The 14,479-nt window shown below is 32.0% G+C and overlaps 1 protein-coding gene across 2 annotated transcripts in view; it reads right to left on the minus strand.

The window, feature by feature from the left end:
• Positions 1-1,992: 1,992 nt before the first annotated feature.
• LOC149795677 (GPI-anchor transamidase component PIGS-like) overlaps positions 1,993-14,479 on the minus strand; it is a 105,747-nt gene continuing 93,260 nt past the window's right edge. For both annotated transcript variants that reach the window (XM_089965527.1, XM_089965526.1), the window contains exons 12-16: positions 13,395-13,448; positions 12,580-12,708; positions 9,054-9,156; positions 3,523-3,580; positions 1,993-2,307 (exon numbers count right to left, since the gene is read on the minus strand). In XM_089965527.1, the coding sequence (XP_089821653.1) occupies positions 2,190-2,307; positions 3,523-3,580; positions 9,054-9,156; positions 12,580-12,708; positions 13,395-13,448 (462 nt within the window). In that variant the 3' untranslated portion in view covers positions 1,993-2,189. The remainder of the gene's footprint in view (positions 2,308-3,522; positions 3,581-9,053; positions 9,157-12,579; positions 12,709-13,394; positions 13,449-14,479) is intronic.

Here is a 14,479-nt window from a genome sequence, read left to right on the forward strand (position 1 = left end):
GCTTCTGGCAATCACTGGTGGCTTTGCTAATGACATCCTTCGTTTGATGGTATGTTTATTTGCTTTATGTTAAAATAATGCCCAGAGTGGTCAAAGCAAGTTAATGGTAACATTAAAAAAAAGGTCTTCATGTATATGCATGGGAATGCATTGCCTTCTTCAATCTGGTCATCTAGTCAGTTTTCATTATCTTATTATCATATCAATTCAAGCTCTCCTTAATGGCAATTCTCCTATGTTGTTGTTGTTGTAGGGTTTAATGACATTTTTCAGCACAAGATAGGCTATACATGGCAGCCAGTATAAATGGTGGAGGGAGAACCTGGGAAAACCCCCAAAAGAACCACTGACCCATGAGAAGCTACTGGCAAGTTTTCTCACATACTCACATTGTCCGAGCCCTAAACTCGAACACACGCAGACAGTGGTGAGATGGCAGTGATTCATAACAGTGAGTGCTGTAGACCCCTCAGCCACTTGGGGCCCCCAGAAAAGGTCAGAACATGGCTGTTAAGTATTAATTAATTAAATGTTTGAGACTCTTATAGTGATTAAGGTTATGTTGATTAAATTTGTATGTAGTGGCTGTAGAAGGGAATTAAATACGCGCCATCTCAACAAACATCTTAATAACAGAACTGTAAAACTTTGTGAGCCAGAGAATGTAAAAATTGTACAAGTTTACAGCCACCACAGGTCCCTGGCATTTCAAGCCAGCAAAAGTAATAAATAATCTACATGCCAGCTGTTAAGCAGTATTTAACTTGGGTGCTTGTTAAGGGCAAAAAATGCACACATATTTATTCTCAGTGTGTAAATCTGCTTCAACCTGAACCAAGGATAACTATATAGTAAAGTTTTAATTGGCACAGCCAAGTTTTACCTTGTCAGCATACAAAGACAGTGATTTTCCTGAGCCCTGAATAACTGCAAATGATGCACATACAAAAAGCTGATTGGCCATGTTATACAAGTCTGAAGATAAATTTCATTTTAAAACTTCACAGAAATAGTAACTGTGCATACTTGGAAATAATGAATTTCCATGGAACTATCCACAAATGGATTTTAAACTTACCTCATGTGCCCTAAGCAAAGTTTTTCTGATGGCCATTTTATGAGGTATACTTTCTCCACATATTTCAACATTACTATCATTACATTTATTTTTTATGACACTTATTGGTCAGTACTAAATGTGCGATCATTTGGACATATACCTTAGATGGCATTTCTGTTGGTTGCAAAGTCTTTGCAATTTAGTTAACTGGATATGGTGCCAACTAAGACATGCATATGGTCATGTGATCAATGCAGCTATTATACATCAACATTATGCTAATAATCTGTAACATTTTTTTCTGCAGTGGGTCTAAATTGGGAACTGTAGTTTTCTATTTTCCCAACTTCGACCAATATTTGCAGAACTACACAAGCTTTTCCATGTTTTCCATGTGTTGGAATCATGTATTCAATACAGCATTTGCTGCCTCTTTCCTTGGTCGTCTGTGTCTTGTGTAATTAAATTCAGTCCATACTATGTAACAGATAGATTGTACGAAAGGCAAGTGAATGACTGAAGGGCAAATGTGGTATAAATGACAGCAAATTATTTCTTGTCTATATGACACACACATCCTAAGTATTTGCAATCTTTAATCTTTCTGTCTGTTTGTTTTGGCATAATTATATCAGACAGGTTATCTGACTCTCTGTATGGTTAATATAATGTTTTAATGGTTTAACATGACTTCCAGTTTTGTCTTCAAGCACGTCAATAATGTAATGAGAATGAGTTGGAAGAATTATTTTTCCTTTTTTCTCTGAAAAACACAGTAGTGAGAAGAAGAGGAAGGCTTCAGCTGACATTCACACAAAAACCTGTAACAAAATCATGAAAAAGTCGTGATGTCATTGCTGAAAAAAGTGACTGCTATGTCAGGCTCTTCCAATAACTAGGGCTTAACCCCAAAAATCAACACAAAGACAAGATACCAGTTTCAGTGTCAACTCCAACACTGACTTTAATAGTCCAATTCAGCTTTTGAACTAACTCTACTCTTCTATCTTAACCAAATGGGTGTAAACCTCTGCTGATATGTGTGCATCTCAAGGTATCAGTGCCATCCAGAGTCCTGGTCTCAGTTGAAAGTTGTAGAGAGAAAAATGTAATCTCTGTGGGGTTATTCTTATTCCTGCTTTGCTTTGGTTAGCCCTTTTTGTTCTTTGAACCACTTAAAGGCCTTGTACAGTGATGAAAAAACAGGGAAACTAATTGGCAGAAACAGTGGAATGTAGATGGCAAATCTGAAAATGAACAAGTAAAACCGTTTATTTTTGTCTGGACATAAGATCCCATGCTGTATATATCCTAACAGAAGTTCCTTTCCCTAGAACAGCACCATGCTAACCCAAGAAAGGCTGACAGGTGATCTGGTACGGATCAGGTCTTGCTCGGACTGAAATCATTTATTCTTTACGGTCGAGTTGAGTTGACAAGTCAGGTGAAGAGACAGCTCATCAAAAGCAAATGTATAGTGTGTTTCAATGTTTAATCAAATGTATAGCCTGTTTCATGTTTTATCAAATATATAGTGTGTTTCATGTTTTATCAAATGTATAGCCTGTTTCATGTTTTATCAAATATATAGCCTGCTTCATGTTTTATCCAATGTATAGTTGGTTTCATGTTTTATCAAATGTAAAGCCTGTTTCATGTTGTATCAAATGTATTGTTTGTTTCCTGTTTTTATCAGATGTATACTTTGCTTCATGTTTTATCAATTTATACTTTCTTTCCTGTCTATCAAATGTAAAGTCTAATTAAAGCCTGTTGCATATTCCACAAAATGTAAAGTCTGTTTCATGTTTTTTCAAATGTATAGTTTGTTTCATGTTTTATCAAATGTATAGTTTGTTTTATGTTGTGTCAGATGTATAGTTTGTTTCACATTTTATTCAGAACTATAGTCTGATGGTCTGTTTAAACAACATAAATACTAAAGATTAGTTCAGACAAACATAATTCATTATGCTTGATAAAAAAGGTCACATGCATTTTTATTTGTTCATGGAACTTTTAAAAGCAAATATATCTTATTGGTACATGGTCATAGCACCTATTTCACATAAAAAAGTTAGTTGTGCCCCCAGTGCAACTTTCATTTTGTTTTCATAGCTGTATTCCCACTTGTTCCATACTTCTATGTGTTTGTTACAATTTCAGGGCATTCAAATACTCCCGAGTGTGACATCATACGATAGCTGGTTTTAGGTTTCAAACTGAACCTTAAGTCATTAATTGAAAATAAATTACAGTGAATGTTTTTCAATAGAGATTCACGATTCATGATTCACATGCATGCATAATTCCCCAACTGTAGTAGAAGTGCTTGATCAAAACATATAAAATCTGTGTGCACCAAATGTGGGACAGTTATGGTGTAGACATAAAAATCTGAAACAATTCACAAATTTTTTAAATAATTATTACTTAAATCCACTATTGGTATGTTTACTTACTTCTGATCTTCAGGAAAATATAGAAGTTCCAACAAAGATGGATCAAAGAATGCCTTTTCTGAAAGATGGGTTAAAAAAAACAATTGAGACTTTTATTTTAAAAAAACATGACTCCAAAACTCATTTTCTCTAAATTCAATTCCATGAAAATGTCTAAGACTGCACAGCAATAATGAAAAGCATGGTTTGATCATTAATAGACTTTTTCATAATTTACCATCAAAATATGAAGCAGCTGATTTAAAGGCATGCTATTAAGTTCATCTGGTCACATGATAGATGTTTTGCATTCTAGAAGATTTGTGATTCATTCTGTCATCATTCTGACATGGATAGCAATCTATTTAACTTCAATCAAAGGATTCACATCTCATATACCATATATAACATTTGTCCATCATTAAATGTTAATGAATCAAACGAATAGAACACATCTGCAACAATATTTTCACATAATGACAAACTATATGTACATGTATAAGATCTTAAAGCATTTAAAGCGAAACTTTTGTTGACAACTGAATTACCTTCTTAAATCTAAGGAAATTGTTTGTACAATTGAATTACACTCTTAAATCTAAGGAAATTGTGTTGACAATTGAATTATCTTCTTAAATCTATGGAAATTGTGTTGACAATTGAATTACCTTCTTAAATCTATGGAAATTGTGTTGACAATTGAATTACCTTCTTAAATCTATGGAAATTGTGTTGACAATTGAATTACCTTCTTAAATCTATGGAAATTGTGTTGACAATTGAATTACCTTCTTAAATATATGGAAATTGTGTTGACAATTGAATTACCTTCTTAAATCTATGGAAATTGTGTTGACAATTGAATTACCTTCTTAAATATATGGAAATTGTGTTGACAATTGAATTACCTTCTTAAATATATGGAAATTGTGTTGACAATTGAATTACACTCTTAAATCTAAGAAAATTGTGTTGACAATTGAATTACCTTCTTAAATCTATGGAAATTGTGTTGACAATTGAATTACCTTCTTAAATATATGGAAATTGTGTTGACAATTGAATTACCTTCTTAAATCTATGGAAATTGTGTTGACAATTGAATTACCTTCTTAAATCTATGGAAATTGTGTTGACAATTGAATTACCTTCTTAAATCTATGGAAATTGTGTTGATAATTGAATTACCTTCTTAAATACATGGAAATTGTGTTGACAATTGAATTACCTTCTTAAATCTATGGAAATTGTGTTGACAATTGAATTACCTTCTTAAATCTATGGAAATTGTGTTGACAATTGAATTACCTTCTTAAATCTATGGAAATTGTGTTGACAATTGAATTACCTTCTTAAATATATGGAAATTGTGTTGACAATTGAATTACCTTCTTAAATCTATGGAAATTGTGTTGACAATTGAATTACCTTCATAAATCTATGGAAATTTTTTGTACAATTGAATTACCTTCTTAAATCTATGGATTGTGTTGACAATTGAATTACCTTCTTAAATATATGGAAATTGTGTTGACAATTGAATTACCTCCTTAAATCTAAGAAAATTGTGTTGACAATTGAATTACCTTCTTAAATCTATGGAAATTGTTTGTACAATTGAATTACACTCTTAAATCTATGGAAATTGTTTGTACAATTGAATTACACTCTTAAATCTAAGAACATCGTGTTGACAATTGAATTACACTCTTAAATCTAAGAAAATTGTGTTCACAATTGAATTACCTCCTTAAATATAAGGAAACTGTGTTGACAATTGAACTACCTCCTTAAACCTATGGAAATTGTTGTACAATTGAATTACCTTCTTAAATCTATGGAAAGTGTGTTGAAAATTGAACTACATTCTTAAATCTATGGAAATTGTGTTGACAATTGAATTACCTTCTCAAATCTATGGAAATTGTTTGTACAATTGAATTACCTTCTTAAATCTATGGAAAGTGTTTTGACAATTGAATTACATTCTTAAATCTATGGAAATTGTGTTGACAATTAAATTACCTTCTGAAATCTATGGAAAGTGTGTTGACAATTGAATTACCTTCTCAAATCTATGGAAATTGTGTTGACAATTGAATTACTTTCTTAAATCTATGGAAATTGTGTTGACAATTGAATTACCTTCTTAAATCTATGGAAATTGTGTTGACAATTGAATTACTTTCTTAAATCTATGGAAATTGTTTGTACAATTGAATTACACTCTTAAATCTAAGAAAACTGTGTTGACAATTGAATTACCTTCTTAAATCTAAGGAAATTGTGTTGACAATTGAATTACTTTCTTAAATCTATGGAAATTGTTTGTACAATTGAATTACACTCTTAAATCTAAGAAAACTGTGTTGACAATTGAATTACCTTCTTAAATCTAAGGAAATTGTGTTGACAATTGAATTACTTTCTTAAATCTATGGAAATTGTTTGTACAATTGAATTACACTCTTAAATCTAAGAACACTGTGTTGACAATTGAATTACCTTCTTAAATCTAAGGAAATTGTGTTGACAATTGAATTACTTTCTTAAATCTATGGAAATTGTTTGTACAATTGAATTACACTCTTAAATCTAAGAAAACTGTGTTGACAATTGAATTACCTTCTTAAATCTAAGGAAATTGTGTTGACAATTGAATTACCTTCTTAAATCTAAGGAAATTGTGTTGACAATTGAATTACCTTCTTAAATCTAAGGAAATTGTGTTGACAATTGAATTACTTTCTTAAATCTATGGAAATTGTTTGTACAATTGAATTACACTCTTAAATCTAAGAAAACTGTGTTGACAATTGAATTACCTTCTTAAATCTAAGGAAATTGTGTTGACAATTGAATTACTTTCTTAAATCTATGGAAATTGTTTGTACAATTGAATTACACTCTTAAATCTAAGAACACTGTGTTGACAATTGAATTACCTTCTTAAATCTAAGGAAATTGTGTTGACAATTGAATTACCTCCTTAAATACAGTAATACCTCGAACATTCGTGAGGTTAGGTTCCAGAACCAGTCGCAGATCAGGAGGAATCGCGAATGTTTGGTACGAGTCACTAAAAATGCTAATAAATGCTTATTTCTAGGGTTTAAACCCTAAATATGACCCAAATCATGCTCCCAAAGCACTTTAATTTCATTTAAAAAGTTAGCTTAATACATTACTCTTAAAAAGAGAAATAAATCGTGGACATAAAAATAAAGTACAGTATCGCCTAATGTGTATTTGCCACACTAGCGCATTTACAGTATGGTACATGTATATTAATATTACCCCTATACTAATTCATTGGCTGCTGTTTTCTTTTGCACTCACAGTAAGGTAAAACCAAGTAACGAATGGGACTGTAAACTTAATGACTGACGTTTTCTTTGTCATTGTCAGGAAGGTAAACTAGGTAAACTTCATATGTCACAGAAGTCATATAACGAAGGTACAATTCAATAAAATAAAGAAAACATGTATGCAGAGGGTACCAATGAAAATTTCGCAAATCCGTGAATCCAGAAACGCGAATGCACGAGGTATTACTGTATAAGGAAATTGTGTTGACAACTGAATTACACTCTTAAATCTAAGAAAGTTGTGTTGACAGTTGAATTACCTTCTTAAATCTATGGAAATTGTGTTGACAATTGAATTACCTCCTTAAATCTATGGAAATTGTTTGTACAATTGAATTACCTTCTTAAATCTAAGGAAAGTGTGTTGACAATTGAACGACATTCCTAAATCTATGGAAATTGTGTTGACAATTGAATTACCTTCTCAAATCTATGGAAATTGTGTTGACAATTGAATTACCTTCTTAAATCTATGGAAATTGTTTATACAATTGAATTACCTTCTTAAATCTATGGAAAGTGTGTTGACAATTGAATTACCTTCTTAAATCTATGGAAATTGTGTTGACAATTGAATTACCTTCTTAAATCTATGGAAATTGTGTTGACAATTGAATTACCTCCTTAAATCTATGGAAATTGTTTGTACAATTGAATTACCTTCTTAAATCTAAGGAAAGTGTGTTGACAATTGAACGACATTCCTAAATCTATGGAAATTGTGTTGACAATTGAATTACCTTCTCAAATCTATGGAAATTGTGTTGACAATTGAATTACCTTCTTAAATCTATGGAAATTGTTTATACAATTGAATTACCTTCTTAAATCTATGGAAAGTGTGTTGACAATTGAATTACCTTCTTAAATCAATGGAAACTGTTTGTACAATTGAATTACCTTCTTAAATCTAAGGAAAGTGTGTTGACAATCGAATTACATTCTTAAATCTATGGAAATTGTTTGTACAATTGAATTACCTTCTTAAATCTATGGAAACTGTGCAATTGAATTACCTTCTTAAATCTAAGAAAACTGTGTGTACAACTGAATTACCTTCTTAAATCTAAACTCTGTGTACAACTGAATTACCTTCTTAAATCTAAACTGTGTGTACAACTGAATTACCTTCTTAAATCTAAACTGTGTGTACAACTGAATTACCTTCTTAAATCTAAACTGTGTGTACAACTGAATTACCTTCTTAAATCTAAACTGTGTTTACAATTGAATTACCTTCTTAAATCTAAACTGTGTTTACAACTGAATTACCTTCTTAAATCTATGAAAACTGTGTGTACAACTGAATTACCTTCTTAAATCTATGAAAACTGTGTGTACAACTGAATTACCTTCTTAAATCTACGAAAATTGTTTATACAATTGAATTACCTTCTTAAATCTATGGAAAGTGTGTTGACAATTGAATTACCTTCTTAAATCTATGGAAACTGTTTGTACAATTGAATTACCTTCTTAAATCTATGGAAAGTGTGTTGACAATTGAACTACATTCTTAAATCTATGGAAAGTGTGTTGACAATTGAATTACCTTCTTAAATATATGGAAATTGTGTTGACAATTGAATTACCTTCTTAAATCTAAGAAAACTGTGTGTACAACTGAATTACCTTCTTAAATCTAAACTGTGTGTACAACTGAATTACCTTCTTAAATCTAAACTGTGTGTACAACTGAATTACCTTCTTAAATCTAAACTGTGTGTACAACTGAATTACCTTCTTAAATCTAAACTGTGTGTACAACTGAATTACCTTCTTAAATCTAAACTGTGTGTACAACTGAATTACCTTCTTAAATCTAAGCTGTGTGTACAACTGAATTACCTTCTTAAATCTAAACTGTGTTTACAATTGAATTACCTTCTTAAATCTAAACTGTGTTTACAATTGAATTACCTTCTTAAATCTAAACTGTGTTTACCGGTAATGAGACAGTAGTTTAATTTTTGTACAATTGAATGAAATACCTTCTTAAATCTATGAAAACTGTGTGTACAACTGAATTACCTTCTTAAATCTATGAAAACTGTGTGTACAACTGAATTACCTTCTTAAATCTATGAAAACTGACTGCCATAAAATGTTATGATTTACAGAAATTACAGAATAAAACTACATGTAATCACATAACATCTTCCCCATATGAACTCTTTTAATTACCTGAAGAGATTATTGCTCCTCTGGATGCAAGAAATGCTTTCTCCAGGAATCCTTCCTTTAAAAGTTGGTAACTTTCTTTTATGGACTGTACGGCACTTTGTACCTGGAAATGAGAGGGAAACAAACACCAGCTATGACTATGTGCAAAGGGGATGGTGGAAATTATCCCAATTCATGTTGCCATTTTAGTGTCAAATCCATCAAACAGTATTCTAACAGTCTGAAAATCTAATTATGTCATACACATATGAATAGAATATGCCAATCAAACTGCACTGGTCAAAATATGAATTGGTTTTTGAGTAAATGGTCTAATAAGCTTCAAGAAGATAAAAATAGATCTTGGGATGGACAGATGGATGGACAGACCAATTCAAGACCACCTCACTAAAAGAAATGAATATCTGTGCACTTGTTAGGGAGGAAAACTGTTAAATGTTGGAAATAAATTATATAAGAATTTTTGGGTATTAACAACATATGCATCAGCAGTGTGGCCAGCTATCAGATGAAAAGGCAAAATAAAAGAAAACAGTAAACAAATACAGTAAACAAATACATTAAACAAATACAGTAAACGAAAACAGTAAACAAATACAGTAAACGAATACAGAAGCTACTCATTACCTTCAAAATCTGTGACAAGTTCATAGGCTGATATGAATTAGTATCGTTGTCCCTGACAGAAATGCTTTTTTAAATGCACTTTTAACACATTCTTGCCTATATTGTGCCAAGGAAATGACAGCTAACTGATTTTCCCAAATACTCTCAAATGCAGTCAAATCCAGGCTGGCCTGGGTGGGTACTGAACCTGTGATTCAGTTTTCTAAATTGTTCCTTTATATATTATGTTGGAGCAGTTGGCCTTTACAAACAGTTAGCATTTTACATGAATAAATATGGTCTTTCACAACCAGTTTTGTTGAAAAACTTTCAGGTCAAGTTTGAATACAATAACTGAATTGTTATTATAACTATACTGTTTTGGATAATTCTCTTTTAGTATCATAAAAAATATAAATGGATGACTTACTGTACAATCAATATCAAATAACATAACAAATAACAAGTATGATTAAAAAAGCTATAAAAAAACTTATTATCAATCATTGTTTGAAAACAAAAACAGCAACACAAACTCCATTTGGAAAGTCTTCAATGAACTCACTGGAGGAACACACAAAGATCAGACAAATAAAATTCACTCACTTCTGGTAAATAACACCATAGTCACTGATGACACTAACATTGCAAACGTTTTCAATAATTGTTTCACCAACATTACCACAAAGCTAAAAGAACCAATGATAGAAAACAACTTTAATGAACTGAAAAAGTTCTTCAGCAACAAAATCTCTAAGTAGGTATGTTTCTCTATCCCACCAGTATAAAAAAAAAAAACTTTGTTGAAAAATATCTTGGTGAACTTGATACCAAGAAAGCTACAGGACTTATCAGATTGGTCTACAACTCATTAAATCTTCTGCCTCTGCTATTGTAGATGGCATAACATTCATAATCAGTTTAAGTATTGCAACCTCATCTGTCCCCAAAATATGGAAAACTGCAAACCCTATTCACAAATCTGGTTCTGAGGATGATGCTGATAACTACCAACCAATCTCAATACTACCAAACTTGTTAAAAAAATTGACTGAAAAACATGTCCATGAATCATTTATGTCATATTTAACCAAACACTTGCTGTTACACCCTAATCAATCAGGCTATAGACAGAAACATTCCTGTGAGACTGCCTTGATCTCCCTAACTGATAAATGGCTCCAAGCACTTGACCAAGGTAGAATAATAGGATCTGTATTTGTAGATTTCAGGAAAGCTTTTGACCATGTAGATCATGAAATCCATTTGAAAAACTGAAAATCTACCAATGTGATGAAAGAACAATTAGATGGTTTACTTCATACTTAAGTGAGAGAAGACAACATGTTTACATAAATAATGTTCTGTCTGAACCTGGAACAGTTAGATATGGAGTACCACAAGGCTCAATTCTAGGTCCATTACTTTTTATTTTATTTATTAATGACCTGCCACTTTTACTAAGAGACTCAATATCATCTACAGGTCTCTATGCAGATGACACAACATTGACAGATATCCAAAACACAAAGCACAAACTCAAAATTTCTTTACAGAATGCCCTAAACAAACTGGAAAACTGGTGCACATGCAATGACATGGTGGTAAATACTGGTAAAAATAAAATATTACTTATCTCAACATGGCAAAAAAGGACAAATCTTGATAGTGATGAACTATGTCTGACATGGAAGGATGAAAATTTGCAAATGGTCTGTCATGATAGACTACTGTGTTCTGGTAGATAATAACCTATCATGGACTAAACATATCAAACATATCAGTAAAAAAGTCAGTTAAAGTTTACGGCTTCTCAGCAGTAGCATACAACCCTATTTAGACTACTGTAATACAGTATGAGGCAATTCAAATGATAAAAACATAGCAAAGCTGGCACATCTTCAAAAAAGAGCATTAGGGCTAATACCAATCCAGAAAGAAAGCAATGAAAATTTAGCTCGTAAGTTAAAAATATTACCTATTAAAGACCAAATCTGTTTTAGAAAAGCAAAATTAATGTACAAGATATCCCATAATAGTGCTCCTGAATATTTACAGTCACTATTCCAGTATAGGCTACCTGGTAATACTCCCCACCTGCGATCCATGTCTACCAAACAGTATAAAATTCTCAAACCAAATAAGGAATTATTTTTAAAAAAGTTTCCAATATTCTTGAACTTTGCTCTGGAATAGTATTCCAGTTGAGATTCGAAATGCCCATTCTATTTCCTTCTTCAAAACCCAATATATCCAGTGGCTTCAGAGATGCAGCTAAAATAAATAAATTCCTTTGTATGAGGGCCTTAAGATAGAGTAATTCTTAGCCAACTGTGTTACCCTCTTTAAATAAGGTCATTATTATTATTATTATTATTACACAGTAACAAATTTACTATTTAACCATCATTAAATTTTGATAAATCTAGTACATTCAACATATAGTTTTCCCCTGTTAAAACACTGTTATAAAATGACTTTAGATAACATGGTACCACTGTGGACCCTATGACCAAAATCATATCAATTAATAACAATTAATAACAATATGTGTTGAATGAAGACAAAGCGAAGTTTAGTCCTATATCTTCTACTTCCTTCCTGAAACTTGATTATTTCACTAATGTTCATAGTTTTCATTATAACACAGTTTGGTATATTATGCTATTCTTAATATACCATGGCTTTGTACATACCACAGTTCTCACTATAACGTGGTTTGGTATATAATGTGGTCAGTGATTTTAGAGCATGACTACTGCATTTGCACCAGCAAAACAATATATGCATCATTAAACTTTCTTTTACATGATCGTTTTACTCAGTAGCATCTTTGTTCCATCTTGTTTTTGCAAATCAAAATCCATCACTAATTTATGAACATTTTTTTTGCCAATAAAAATGTAATTATTTATAGTACCTCTTGTCCTATATCATCGTTGATGACAATATTGCTGATCTGTCCCAGAAGTTGTGCAAGGGACTGCAATGTGGCTGTAGCAGTCGCTAGATTCTCCACACAGTGACTTCGTAACCAACCATCCAACTCCTGTTTTTTATATACGTTCCAAAATTTGTAATAATGAACATATCAGAAATTTATGATGTTAAAATAAAAACATGAAAACATAAATCTTTTTTTCACAATCTATATTACATATAACAAAAGCCTAGTCTGAAGTTGAATTTATGCTGGGCTATTATGAATGCCACTAATACAAGACTCCACACATCTGCAGTAATCAAACTTTCAAGGTCAATGTGAGTGGACAACCCCCCAACCCCCTCTGGGGAGGGCTAAACACTGGTGGGATCAAAAAGTCCAAATGATATTGTACAGTTACTTGAAAACAAGTGTCTTTTTCTATTGCAATCTAACTTAAAACAATATCCCAATTTAGGATCGTTGGAAAGCAGATTTGGGACAATAATAATAATAATATTAATATTAATAATAATAATAATAATAATAATAATAATAATAATAATAACAATAATAATAATAAAGCAGCATGTTCCTGTGGTAAAACTTAGCGAGTAAAATAATCTAAAATAAAGCGACTTAAATTAAGTTCAGATTAGTTTGTATGGTCAGTTCTATTCTTCTATTTTTGCATGGCAGGAATTGAATAAATCTATGGCTATTAACAACTGGATACAATATTGATTTTCTCTGCATAAGACAATCTGCAATCTGATTTCATATCAAAGGAATAACAGATCCAAATTACATACCCATTCTGCAACAACTTTATTACCAACAGGCATTATGTTCACACTGGTTGAACCCTGAAATGAAAAAATAAATCCATCAAAAATTGCAATCATATATTGGTTTTACAAGACAGAATTCCTGTCTTAGTGTCCTATATAATGTCTGTGCAGGATGATGTTATTATGCAAATGACAAGATTCCATACTAGAAATTTTGTATTATCTGAGATTGCGGACTTATATTTCATCACTGCTAAGTTTGAGATCTGAGACTAGATAATTACTAGTCCGTCAGCCAACTCCACTGCATGTGGTCCCCAGAGTATCTGCCGTATTTCTCCGACAATAAGCACATAAGGCAACATGGCCCCATTTTACCAATGGTGTTGCAATTTTATTTCATAAAGCTGTCCCATGACACCACACTTTTAAAAATGGGCCTATCATAGAAGATATACTTTCAGACAAGAAACCAAATGGGCCTATCATAGAAGATATACTTTCAGACAAGAAACCTTAATTTACAATCAAAGTCAACTGAATGAAATTTAAATGCGTAACTTTGGAATTGTGTTATTTTTTTAATAGTTTTTGTTGGGTTTGATGCCATTTTTATGAATCTGATAGGCCACACATTGCAGCCAGTGGTGGAGAAACAATCCAAGAAGACCTCAGGAAGAACCAGAGATCCATGGAGAGCTACAGGCAAGCTTTCGTACGTGCCTGCATTGGTCAGGCCGACCCAAAGGCAGAGGTGAGATGTGCGAGTGAACTGTAAAGAAGAGCACCTCAGACAACTTCAGCCATTTGGGGCCCTGAATAACCATGATAAACACTGTTATGATTAACCATGCAATGCAAAGCTAAAATATCAGTACGCTTTCTTGGGTTGTTGCTATCATCTGCATAATACAAATATGTTAAAGCATTGTTCCAAAGTCCCTCCCCTAGGGGAAATACACAATTCTAAAATCATTGTGCATACTTTGATTCCAAGGCATTGAAGGGAAAGTATACACATCTTATCATAAAGCATGAAACTTCGCAAACATAGAGTGTTGATAAAAAGATTTCTAGACTGGTACCATGTCACAAATTCAATTTTT

This window comes from Sinohyriopsis cumingii, chromosome 7, assembly GCF_028554795.1.
Source record: "Sinohyriopsis cumingii isolate HCF-2022 chromosome 7, ASM2855479v2, whole genome shotgun sequence".
Taxonomy (NCBI): domain Eukaryota; kingdom Metazoa; phylum Mollusca; class Bivalvia; order Unionida; family Unionidae; genus Sinohyriopsis; species Sinohyriopsis cumingii.